Raw genomic sequence first — 13,678 nt, forward strand, 5'->3', positions numbered from 1 at the left:
TTCTTTTTCTATAATATTGGTGCCTATTTCCATATATCTTTTACACATACTTTCATTGATTCACGCTCATGTAATCCTTTAATCTGTACCCCTTTGCTTGTCGAATTTCTGCACACCTAATCCTTGAATTTCCTATTTCGTGTTCTTCCTATCTCTAGATTTCTACATTTCTTCCTTTTCACAATTCCTTAATTTCCCTGCACTTAAGTGTTTCCATTGTTCTCTCCTTTGCTTCACGTAACTGTCTGCTTCGGCTTCCCCCACCATAATCAATTCATCCCTCTTCCATCACCTCTTTCTCCCCATTCTTCATTTTGGTCTCCATAACATTTCTCTTCTTTTCTTTGTTTCATTATCTCATTTCCATCAATCTCATTTCCCAGGCATATACCATGTTTTAACTGTTTGCTGATCTTCTCCCTCGTCTACCTAGGACGCTACTCTTTTGAGATTGTAGACACGTCCTCGTTCTCGGAGTATACCAAAGGTGGCCTTGTGACGGAAGTGAAAATGCCCAGTCAAATCTCGTTTGTAAGTGTTGAATATTTGAAAAACTTTGTGAGAAACTTAAGAACATATAATTGCCTCCAAAACTGAATTGTGGGCTTTATGACACTACAGAATGGTGTGCAGAGGGAATCCTGGAGACCCTGGTTCAGGCTTGTGCATCATTGTGGCTTTAGTGACTTGGCTGGTGCTTACAGATCCAACTTGTTCAACATTTGTCTACTATCTATCTGTATTTGGTATTTCCTAATTCTCAAAAATGTCAGTCTTGCAAAAGAACAGGACTGTGAAGACTTCAAAGTAGAACAGATTTACACCCCACCCAGCCACTCTGTGCTACGTGGGACACTATTCATTTAGAAATTATTTATTTATCTTTTTTGTTTTTGGTTTCTTTGATTTCACAAATGACATACAAGAGACAATTGTCAAGCAGTTGAGTCAGCAAACAGATATAAGTGTGCATAATATATACAAGTGACAAATTAATGACAGTGACAAAATGAATCACAGATGATACTCAAAATCTTGAAACACCAAGTACCAAATTGTTATATACAATACATGTTCAAACAATAAAACATTTCATAAAACAACACAGTCCTTCGAAATATGTACCAATGGATAGGCGGTGACCGGCAACTAGTTATGACTGCCTGCCTGTCCACAGAGACCTGTGTAAAGGTATTTTTTAGGATTGAACAGCAGGGGCGGGACTAGTGATATTGTTTATTCCCCAGCTGCACCCATCTTCCTTATCACAGGCTGGGTGTCAACGCGTTTCGAACCCTTGGTGGTTTTAAGGTTCTCCTCAGGACGTGGACTGTATGGGTCCTGTTCTGTAAAAAATAGGACTTGGTATAAGTATTGTGTAGCACTACTGGTATGATTACCTCTCTGACTGATCCCAAGAAAACACACTAGTTACCTGTAGTCAGCGCACAGGGGCTGCAAAGGGGGTGGTCACACGTGGACAGTGGCTTCACCAATTAGGTACTTTCTGCAAATGCAAGGGTGATTTGATTTGATGATTAATTGGGGTGCAGTGTTCAAACGAGCCGGGAAAATCTGCTCTGATAAATTTGTGAAGCAATTAGAAGCACAAATCCTACCTTTGCTGGAGCTCGTATGTGGGCAGACGGCATGGCGGTAGCCCCGGCCGGGACGTGCACCGACTGTTGAGGTCCAGGCTGGTCAGGGATAGGACCCAAAACCTCCTTTTGTTGACTTCAAAGTAGAACAGCCACCCTTCTTTACAGCAGTGACCATAGCAGCAACAAAGTGGTATCAAGTGTATTTGTCTCGCTGACCCCAGCTGGCGGAGGGCCGCACATAGCTCTGAAGAGTGAACGACCAATATCATTATCTAGTGGACAATATCAAATCACTCCCATGAGATAACTGGTTTGGATTTCAACTGCTCAATCTAAGTCTCGCCTGCAGGAGAACACAACTACACTATTGCCTAGTACTCATTCCTGATCTTACCATTAGGAGAAGACTACATCTGTAGCCCATAACAATAACCTGCAGGAGGACTCTACCTTTATCACTCACTGTAACAACTTTAAATCACCTTTTAGGTGGTCACTATATCTCCAGCACCCAATAACTTCCTCAAATTTCAGTTGTAGCACACTGCAACTCTAGTAATCACTAATCGGTTCAGATCTCACCTGGAAGAGGACACTACCAAGATCATTATTTTTAAAATTTGGAAAAATCAATGGTCCTTGCTGTTGAAACTTTTTTGTAAACTAATCAAACTAAGTGTTTCTTTAGTGCCTAAATAGTATTTTGCTTTTGTTACTCTTTAATTGGTCCACCACACTGCATGTGAATATGCGTGTGCCCAGCCCCTGGCACACACACACACACACAATGTTAATCCAAAGGATCTGTAGGATTCCCCTTTTTGGGGTGCTGGGGATATAATTCTAGCAATTATCGTTGCACTTTATTTTGTGTTGGCGATAGGGCTGCAGTAAAGCGAAAGGTAGCAAGTGTAAGGAAGTGCTCTGAGGATAAAAAGATAATGCATTGAAAAAGAAGGGGGCGGGGTCAAGAAAGTTCCCATCGGGGTTGGTGCTCTCCAGGATATGGGCATTAGTACACCTCCGGGTCTGGGTCTGGTGTACAGGTGCTCCTTAATATAAATTCCTATTCCAAACAGACCAATCTACTATGTTGTCCTTTAATCCCAAATAATGTGAAAGTGAAGGTAGCCACTACCCCTTCCTCGCTTCCATCTTTTGGAGTGGCGCGTCATACTCTGGGGTGAAGGAAACAAATTCTTGGTTATGGAAAATACATTAGAAAATTAATAGTTTTGAAGGCATCCTTGATGGTGTGGTGGTTTTAAGAATGCCTGGGATTAGATTTTGAACGAGATGTTCACGATGACTGTTTAAAGAAATAGGGCGCTTGGGTGAACAAGGAGATGTTAGCAGTTGGGGGGTGCTGTTGTCATAAGGATTCAAAACTCTGGCATTGGGTTCTTTGTTCTCTGCTTTGGTGAACACGTTGCAGTACTGTACCCAGCAATTATCTTAAACGCCGCTCTGTGATAAACATGTAAAGTCATTGGCAAAGAGTTGGGCAGTGGGTATGAAGGTAGTTTGTGTAGTCACAGAGGGAAGGCCAGAAGATGTTGAAGAGAAGGTGGTTGATCAGAGCATTCCTTCAGGTCAATATTGGATGGTAACCCAGGCAATGTTGATTGATGTGGGATCCGGAAGAGGATAGCAGGAATAGGTTATTGAAGGAAAGTAGGTCTTGGACCTTGGATGTGTTTTTGGTACCTAAATGAGTTAAATGACTGCAGTAAGATGTCACAAACGTGAGCAGTCTGGGGAATTTCAAAAGGGGCCTAACTCATTTGAAACCAGACCACAATGATATGGAAGGCCCTGCTTCAAGAATTGATTCAACCTTCACATGAAGAAAACCTGACATGCTTATAGCTCGAATCACTTCTAAGAATGACCTGATACCAGTGAACACCTTTAGAGCTGGTGATATGTGGGGGGTTGTTAAAACAGACAAGTTTGTGCTTATTCTTAGATCTCTGTATCAAATTACCGTTGGTTATGATATTTTTCTCTCAAAGATGAGTTGGCAGTTAAGGGGCAGGTTTTTGGTAGAGTGTGAGCTGTTCAGTTTTTTTAACTGGTTTCCTTTCTGTTCTGCTTTGTACCTGGAATATATAAAACCAATACAATTATTTGTAAACTTCCAAGATGTTGAAATGCTAAAGTATCAAGATTTGGTTAAGTGACAGGCCCCGTGGGTAGAGGGAGTTGGGCAAGGGGTCATGGGCCAGTGTTCAGCAGTATAATGGGCAGGTTTTGTGGTATTAGATGAAATTCAAGTGGACGTCAAATAACTGTGGATTTCGCACCTTACTTAGAAGCAGGGATAGGCAAGTCAGTTATGATGCAGATATTCTGTAGTTCACAGCATACCTGCAACATCCGTAATAACAATCCTCAGCGCACGTATCGTAATTTTTCAAAAAATTGACTCAAGGAACGGCACAGATAGCGCATGAGATTTTCGAAAGGGCACACACGACGATATATCGAGAATATTCGGGTATCAGTGAACTAACGTATTGGATACCATTCAAGTAAGACCTATCTACGTTGAAGCATTGTGTGGGTTGGAATTATCACCACACATGAAATGGATCAGAACCATAGATTTTAGAGCCTTGAAAAAGTCACAGGTTTATATTCCCACTGTGGCAACGAAACACATGTTAGCTGGCTAAGAACCTGTATGAACAAAAAGGAAACAGAAGAAAAAGAAATAAAGGAGCAAAGAACCTCAGTGCCATGTCTTTTGCATGATTAAGTGGACTTACATATGCTACTGCTGTCGCTTTTTTTGAAGAATTACGATACGTGCGCTGGGGATTGTTATTACGCATATTTGTACCTCAGGCCACAAGATTTGGGGAGGCTGGTGGTTCTCTCTACCCTGCAGCACCGTTGAGGCAATAGGGTTACTGAGAGATTTAGTGACTTCACCCTTGTAGTGCCAAGATCCCTATATAGCATACCACCGAGCATTTGTTCAATACCTGCAACATCCCATTGCAGAAACTAAAGAAGTCACATGTATCTGGAGGACAGAATACAAGTACCCATGAGGTATATCTTGACTACGAAACAGAGCTGACGGGTTGTACTAGGATGAAATGTATGACTTGAGTGAGAAGAATGGCAGTTTCAACATTAAATGGCCCACAATTAAGTATGTTAGTCACCTTTGCAGTCTAATGGCTTGTTTGGCCTCACCTGTATGGTTGAAGACCTATTGTCTACGATTCATTAAAATATAGACCTGTGGTGGTCTTTAGGTCAGTCCATTGCTTATCATTGGTTGGCTTTTTTGTCAGTTTCATTTGCTGCTTTTTATTTAGTGGCTTTCCTTCCTCTTTTTGTGTTTGTCCCTTCCTTGGAGCATGGTTTCTTTTCCATCATTGGATAACTTGCATCCTTCCACTGCTCCACGCAGGAAACTTCTCTCTTCTTTTGCCTTCAGAATGTCAGGAAAGTGCATTTGAGTTCTTGCTTTTTACCTAATCCGTAGCTTTCTTGAAAGTTCCAGATGCTAGAAGTCACCCACTTTCATGTATATTTTGTAATCTTATATCTAGATTGGCGCCCGCCATCTAGGAATGCTACCATTTCCACCACCCCCTTCCCCCCAAAAAAGGTTCACTGCTTTCTGATGAATGAGCATGCTGCTTTGCTAGGGCTTGTTTTTCTTTCATAGTCAGTGGGGTAAGGCGAGGGCAGGAGTTTGATAGGCTTTGGATGGTGACCCCTAGTGCAATGGCTCTCTGCTTCTATACATTTCTTTCTTACTATCAAACCAAGTTTCTTTTTCCCCAGCAAGCAGTTTATAGTTGTCTATCCATACTAGTGACCACGTGAATAATTTATTGCTCATTTTATTTGCCAGGAACCCCTCAGAACATCATTGAATAAGCCAAACATCCAAACAACAAATTATTTTAAGATGAAGGATTTTGCAACCCTTCATCTATCCTTTCAAGCACTTCACCAGTTTGTAGAAAAGGCTGGACATTTGCCACGCCCTAGGTCACAGGTAAGACACTCCCTTTCTCTTTCTGTGTGTGAGATGTCTTCCTTGTCATGTTTAAAGAGTGTTTTAGCACTGGACACCTTCTACGTAGTGGGTAAATCACAGCCTTATTTCGAGCAAGCACTGTCAGTCCCGGCCCGAGAAAAAAATCACTTACATGAGACTTCTTGCATTGCCCATTGTGGACTTTAACCAAGCCTGGGCCCGGCAGGACAATTTAGTCACAAGTCGACTTTGTAATTACCATCGTGAATCCTGGCTCCATCTGCTGTGCTGTTGCCCTAAGTTAGCCAGTGAGAGGCACCGACTAGTTCATCCAATTTGCAGAGCCCATGGTCTTGTACGATGCAGTGAAGTCTCTGACTTGTGTTTCTCTGCTAAAACAGCTCAGACAGTAGCGCGGCTGGGGAAATTTATAGAATTAATCTGAGCCGCCTTGATGCAGAATATTGAGTTACAGAAAGAAACCAGTCGGTTAGCAAGCAAGAGAGACCTTGACAAAATGTTCCTTTAAGTAACGCATTTACAGCCAGGGTTGATACTAATTTTAAGGTGTTATGTTCTACCAGTTTGTAATAACATTCACAGGATTTTAACTCTGTTCTTTTTAATAATGACAGTATATTGTAACGATTTTCTGTAATTGAACAATAAAACGTAATACATTTCTTTGTTGTGATTGGTGTATGTGTTCAAAAACTACCCACAAGAAATTTCAACGTGTAAATATTGTTTTATTCCATTCAACTGTGGTATCTGATTTACTAGTTTCTCAGATTTGGCGCCAGGCATATGTCGGTGGAGTGTCTGTTCAGTCTTCCTCATCAGGTTTAACCAGTTTTTAGCAATATGGAAATTGAGGAGTATTCATTGAGTTCTTAACTATCTGTGTTGTTAATGAGGATTTTCCAGAAAGTATTTGGTTTATTAGAGCAATGTGGGATTCACCATTGGTTAGTTGTTTCTGCTCCTATATATAGGACCGTTCACAAGCTCAGGTTTTTATGTGGAGGATTGGTGTTGTGGGACTTTAATACAGTGGTGGCTTGAGTTACGACACTTAGGGCCAAATGTACGACCATTCACTTTTGCGAGTCGCAAATTGCGTCGAAATGCGACTCGCAATTTGCGACTCGCAAAAGTGAATGTACAACAGTGTCTCAGACACTGTTTGCAATTCCCAATGGGGTCCCAAATTGGATGCCTCTTCAATATTCATGAGGGAAGCGCAATTTGCGAGCCCATTGGGAATAGCTAGCACTCCCAGGGATGGTGGCCTGCTGGGGTCAGCAGACCACCATGTCTGTGATTGCTTTAAATAAAGCAGAATTTTTAAAAAAGCCTGTTTTCCTTAAAGGAAAACGGGATGCATTTAAAAAAAGAAAAATGAAACTGCCTGCTCTTAAAAAATATTTTCGCACACACTCACAAAGGGGAAGGGGTCCCCTGGGGACCCCTTCCCATTTGCGAGTGGTTTACCACCTACTTGAAGTAGGTAGTGAACTGAGTAGTAAACTGAGAGTGTTTTGCGACCGCAAAACAATTGTACATGGCATTGAGACTCGCTATTAGGAATGGCCGATCTACCGTTTGCGCCTGTTTTTTTGCAGGGTACCTTATAATGCTAGGGCTGTCTCTTAATTTTGAAGGAACCACAGTCCATGATTGAACATGATACTTTCTGGTTGTATGCAAATCTATGTGTTTTTTTCAGTTGGGTAGTTTTTCTTAGTGCTCACCGCCCTTCTTTGAGGTAGGGCACAATGGCAATACATTTGTAAGGGAGGGGATAATGCAAGAGGGAAAAGAAACTTCTACACAATTAAACACATTCAATGTTTATATTTGCAACAAAAAAGAAGACATTGATATGTAAATATATATAATTTCTTTCAGAATTTTTAACAATTATGAATTTTGTGCAGTGCATCCCCAAGTGAATCATGGAACCAGTGATCAATTATGTACAGTGGTTTAGTAAAAAACGGTTTCCATATGTACAAGAAAGGACCAATTGATACAAAACAGCGAAGATGTCTGATAACACCAGCTATATGCGGTCTTTTTGTACTCGTGTCGACGGCGTTTCAACCCCTTTGTTGGATGTGGGGTTTCCTCAGGACAGTAGGTATTGGGGATATCTGGATTGTGAGAACAGCCTTGGTGGACGTGTGATCTCCCGTGTTAGTGAAAAATAATCAAAAAAGCACTCACGTGAGTACCCAGCCGGGTGCTCACGATCATGAGGTGTGGGCTGCCTTCTCTGAATGATGCGCAATGGATTCTGCCTTGTAGGCTTGATAGTAACAGTGTCTTTTAATTTTTAATGTCGAATGACGAGGTCTCCTACGATGAGGTATTGGCGTGTTGCCGGGTCAGACTCTCTCCGGTGCGATACCTCATTAGGAGACCTCGTCATTCGACATTAAAAATTAAAAGACACCATTACGTGTCTGTTACTATCAAGCCTACAAGGCAGAATCCATTGCGCATCATTTAGAGAAGACGGCCCACACCTCATGATCGTGAGCACCCGGCTGGGTACTCACGTGAGTGCCTTTTTGATTATTTTTCACTAACAAGGGAGATTACACGTCCACCAAGGCTGTTCTCACAATCCAGATATCCCCAATACCTACTGTCCTGAGGAAACCCCACATCCAACAAAGGGGTTGAAACGCCGTCGACACGAGTACAAAAAGACCGCATATAGCTGGTGGTTCGAGGCATGTGGGCTGCTAAATTCATATCTTAGCATTAGATCGCCGCCTAGTGTTGGGTCCGGATGATCGCACATTGTTGTCCTGGAAGAGTCTTCGAAGTATCCTGAGATAGGTGGCTCCTCCCCTGGACTACAGTGCGCATGGGCATCGGCTCCATCCCCAGATTGTTTTTTTCCGCCATTGGGTTCGGATGCGGTCTCGACGTCTCTCTGTCGGAACCGAGAAATACTAGCTTTTAACGGCCAAAAGGCCTTGTATTCTTTGCGTCGGTATTGTTTGCGTGCGGTCTCGAGTTCTTCCGTCTCTTGGAGTCGGAATCAGCGGAGTGCTTACACTCTTCGGACATCGGGGCCTTCTCATCGCGACACGACTGCAACTTTACAGCATGGAGCGGAGTCCGTTTCAGCTCTGTCCGCTCTGTGGGTCCAAATACCCACATATAGACCTGCACCCGGTCTGTAACAAATGCCTTTCGCCAGACCATGACGACGGCAACTGCAGGGCCTGCGCAAGGTTCAGGTCCAAGAAAACGCTCAAGATTCGGCGCGCGGTGCGCCTTGAAGCCAGACAAGCGGCCCCAGATCCAGAAAACATCTTCGGCGACCAAGAAGACGAGGACCAGAGCCATCATCTTCAAATCTCCCCGCCCGAGACGGAGGTCGAGGCAGATCCGGAACACGACGACGGAGTCGGGGGTCAAGGCCTTGAATACGTCGAAGAGGTAGGGGACGTCGAAGAGGTTTATGGGGCCGCGGAAGATAGCTCAGGGGACGAGCTATGCCCCGAAGGTTACGAAGATCGAGATCGGGTCACGGGATCGCCTGTCGGCCTTACCCTAGACCCCGTACCGCAAGCCACGGCCCCGCCTTCCGGCCCGGCCACGGACAAACTTGCTGGGCAAGCCGTATCGAAACCGAAACCGAAACCTACGGTATCGACTACACCTAAAATGGCCGACCCAAAATCGAAACCGAAACTTATGGATTCGAGCACACCTAAGATGGCGGCCGTACCACCAAAAACGACCAAACCCGCTGCTTCATCGACTCCGTCGACCTCCGGTCCACAGAAGTCGAAGAAATCTGTCGATTCCACAGTGTCAAAATCGGCGACAGAGGAGGGATCCTCTAAGAAGGGTGGTCGGCACGGGTCAACCGCTGCGGCGCCGTCAAAGCCCGCAAAAGCCAGCGAAACCGCTCCGCTTCCGACTGGGACTCCGTTAGTCGGACGCGTGGTGGAGACGGAGCCGACAAAGTCACACGGATCGAAGGCTGGTACATCTGCGCATCGGTCCAAGGACTCTGGATCGGCGGCTGCGGCATCATCGTCCAAGACTCAGAAGGGCCACCAGGACGTCGGATCCGAGGGCAAGGTCAAGGCCTCCTCGTCGGCGCCAACGGCCACTGTAAGTGACACGTCCCCCATCGCCTCTTCACTCCAGAGACTCAGGGAGAAGGCCTCTGCTACGTCGGCTCCGATGCCTTCGCCACAGAAGCCGATGGACATCCCGGTGAAGCCTGCGGGTAAACTTCTCTTCCTTCTGCCGCCAAAAGAGGCGCCGAAGGCCTTTTCAACGAAATCGACGCCAAAGAAGTCGGATTCTTCAACGGCAGGGGCACTTTCAGGTCGGGTACTCGACTCAGAAGAGGATTCGGAGCGTTTTATCGACGCAGACACGGGCAAATTGACCCTTTACAAGAGGAGGATCACTTCACAGCCAGTGGACTCCTATGTCATCCCCCTCAAGAAGAAAAGGCTTCCTCAGGACGCTTCAGGCCTCATGGAACCTATCCAGCCTCCCCCAAGAAGGAGCCCTACTCCTTCCCCAGAACAATCTGAGGGAGAGGGATATAATGAGGATGACCAGTACACTTTCCCCATCAATGAACCAGATTCACAGCCGGATTCATATGATGACATTGGTGACCAAGGCACCCAGGATGTGGGGCAAGACCCACAGCCTGACCCACAGCCTTTCAGTGCACGTGCATCACCTACTGAAGATTCTGCAGGTTTTCATGCACTCCTTGAAAGGGCAGCTGCTAATCATGATGTGGACATGCATGCTGACCCAGTAGAAGAAGACTTTCTATTTGACACTTTTTCAGTCTCTGAAAGGACAGTAAAGACACTGCCTATGCTCAAGGGGGTCCTCAAACATGCTGCGGACATCTTTAAAGAACCGACCAGGGCGAGAGTGGTCAATCCACGTATTGAAAAAAAGTACAGACCAGCACCTGCAGACCCTGCATACATTCGGGGACAGTTGCCGCTGGACTCCCTGGTGGTCGCAAATGCCCGCAAACGGGCCAACTCCCAAACAACGGGTGAAGCTCCTCCCCCGGATAAGGAGTCAAAAGTGCTAGAGGCTGGAGGCAAAAGAGTAGCTGCACAGGCTGCCAACTTTTGGCGTATTGCGAATACACAGGCACTCTTGGCACGTTATGATAGGGCGCATTACGACACCCTAGAGCAAGTTTTGCAACACCTGCCTCCGCAGTTCCAAGAGGGTACCAAACTGCTTATAGAGGAGGGCAAGCTAATCTCCAATGCAGCCATAAAGTGTGCACTTGACGCAGCAGACACGGCAGCTAGGGCCATTAACACTAGCGTCATGCTGAGACGGCAGGCCTGGCTCCGCATATCGGGGTTTACACCTGACATACAAACAACCATACTTAATCAGCCAGTCAATCCTGATAGGCTGTTTGGTCCAGATGTTGACACCACCCTTGAAAAGATTAAAAAAGACACCGAAACTGCTAAGTCTATGGGGGCCCTACAATCACAACAGTTTCGTGGCAATAATTTTCGTCGCTCAGGTGCACATGGAGTCACCAGAGGACAGATGGGTCAACAATCACAATTCTCTAGAGGTGGAGCACAATCCTCGTACCCCAAACAGAACAAGGGGGGTTACCGAGGAAACAGCACCAGAGGACGCGGCAGAGGGAACAACAACTCCCGCTCCTCTGCCCCAAGCAAACAGTGACTCTCTGTCACTGCCCCCCGACCACTTAACACCTGTCGGGGGGAGACTGCAGCAGTTCCTGCCCGTCTGGAGAAACATCACCACAGACAGGTGGGTGCGACAACTTGTACAGTACGGTTATTGTCTAGAGTTACGATCCACTCCACCCAACATTCCACCAAGGCAACGGCCTATGTCCGCATAGCACTTGCTCTTATTGCAGCAGGAAGTAGTAGTGATGCTGCAAAAGGGCGCAATCGAGCTCGTGCCGGTGGAGGAGGAAGGCACAGGGGTATATTCCCTGTACTTCCTTATTCCAAAGAAGGACGGATCTCTCAGACCCATTCTAGACCTACGTCCCCTCAACCTGTATATACTGTCAGAACATTTCCATATGCTCACACTGCAACAGATTCTTCCCTTGTTAAACCAGGGGGACTTCTTAGCAACCTTAGACCTCAAGGATGCTTATTTCCACATACCACTACACCCGTCCCACAGAAAATACCTCAGGTTCACTATCCAAGGCAAACATTATCAGTTCAAGGTCCTACCCTTCGGAGTCACCACAGCCCCAAGAGTGTTTACCAAGTGTCTGGCGACAGTAGCGGCGCACCTCAGGAGGCAGAGCATCCATGTCTACCCCTACCTGGACGACTGGCTCGTTCAAGCCAAGTCGGAACAACAGTGCGCCGCGGACATGTCGACTACCATTCACCTCCTTCACGATCTAGGTTTCTCGTTGAACTACCCAAAGTCGCATCTTCAGCCGGCACATGTCCGGCAGTTTCTAGGTGCGACGATCAATACCCTGACGGCCATGGCTCAACCAAACCAAGTCAGGATAGACAGCATGCAGTCTCTAATCCGGAAGTTCAGACCACAACGCTCACTTCCAGCAAGAGTGTTCATGCAGTTGATAGGCATGATGGCCTCCTGCATCTTCATAGTCCCTCACGCACGCCTACATATGCGCCCGCTCCAGGAGTGCTTAGCAAATCAGTGGACACAGACTCAAGGACAATTAACAGACCTAGTGTTGGTTACCAGTCGGGCATACGACTCTCTGCATTGGTGGACTCCACACAACCTTTGCAAGGGCCGACTGTTCCAGGAGCCAGTGCCACAGATTACCCTGACAACGGACGCATCTCTCCAGGGATGGGGAGCTCATCTGCTCAATTACACAGTGCAGGGACTATGGACGACGCAGCAACAGAAGATGCACATCAACTATCTGGAACTGATGGCAATCTTCATGGCGCTCAAGTCCTTCATTGTACATCTGTGCAACAAGGTGGTGTTAGTCCGGACGGACAACATGACCGCGATGTACTACATTCAAAAGCAGGGGGGCACCCACTCGCCACAGCTGTCTCATCTGGCTCAGGGCATGTGGCGGTGGGCCATTCAGAGGAACATCTTCCTCATGGCAGAACACCTCCCGGGCAAGGACAATCAGATGGCGGATCTGCTCAGCAGACACAGCCATCAAATGCACGAGTGGGAGTTACACCCATCTGTACTCCACCCGTACTTCCAGCAGTGGGACCTGTTTGCAACAAAAGAAAACGCAAAATGCCAACACTTTGCCGCCAGGTTCCCTCACCCACAGTCGCAGGGGAATGCGATATGGATGAACTGGTCAGGCAAATTTGCGTACGCTTTTCCGCCAGCCCCTCTGATACCGCTGGTGGCAAGAAAGCTAAGGCAGCATGCAATGACTCTCATCCTGGTTGCTCCAACGTGGGCTCGCCAAGCATGGTACACCACGTTCCTCGAACTCTCAGTGGTGCCGCATCAAAGACTGCGCCTCACGCCCAGACTTTTGACGCAGAACCATGGAGAAATTCAGCATCCAGATCCGCAGCAGCTCAACCTGGCGATCTGGCTCCTGAAGTCCTAGAGTTTGGATACCTTAACCTACCTCCAGAATGCATGAACATCATCAAGGAGGCAAGGAAGCCAACTACCAGAGCATGCTATGCTGCAAAATGGAAGCGTTTTGTCATTTACTGTACAGCCAATGACATCAACCCGCTAGATGCATCTATCCCTAACATCATTTGCTATCTGCTACATCTGTACAAGTGCAATCTAGCGTTCACTTCTATTCGGATACATCTATCCGCCATCGCAGCATATCTTCAGAATAGGCAGCATCTCTCTGTCTTCAGGGTGCCTGCCATTAAAGCTTTCCTTGAAGGTCTGAAACGAGTCATTCCCCCAAGAACACCGCCAGCTCCGGTGTGGAACCTCAATGTGGTCCTCACCAGGCTGATGGGACCACCATTTGAGCCACTGCACTCGTGTGAACTCCAGTTCCTAATGTGGAAAGTAGCTTTCCTAATTGCTATTACGT

At 46.3% G+C, this 13,678-nt stretch overlaps 1 protein-coding gene across 1 annotated transcript in view; it reads left to right on the forward strand.

The window, feature by feature from the left end:
• Positions 1-13,678, forward strand: part of UBA7 (ubiquitin like modifier activating enzyme 7) — a 1,199,654-nt gene that overhangs the window by 104,627 nt on the left and 1,081,349 nt on the right. The window contains exons 8-9 of the mRNA XM_078661236.1: positions 434-531; positions 5,479-5,625. Of these exons, the coding sequence (XP_078517362.1) occupies positions 434-531; positions 5,479-5,625 (245 nt within the window). The remainder of the gene's footprint in view (positions 1-433; positions 532-5,478; positions 5,626-13,678) is intronic.

The sequence above is a fragment of the Lissotriton helveticus genome, chromosome 9 (genome assembly GCF_964261635.1).
Source record: "Lissotriton helveticus chromosome 9, aLisHel1.1, whole genome shotgun sequence".
Taxonomy (NCBI): Eukaryota; Metazoa; Chordata; class Amphibia; order Caudata; family Salamandridae; genus Lissotriton; species Lissotriton helveticus.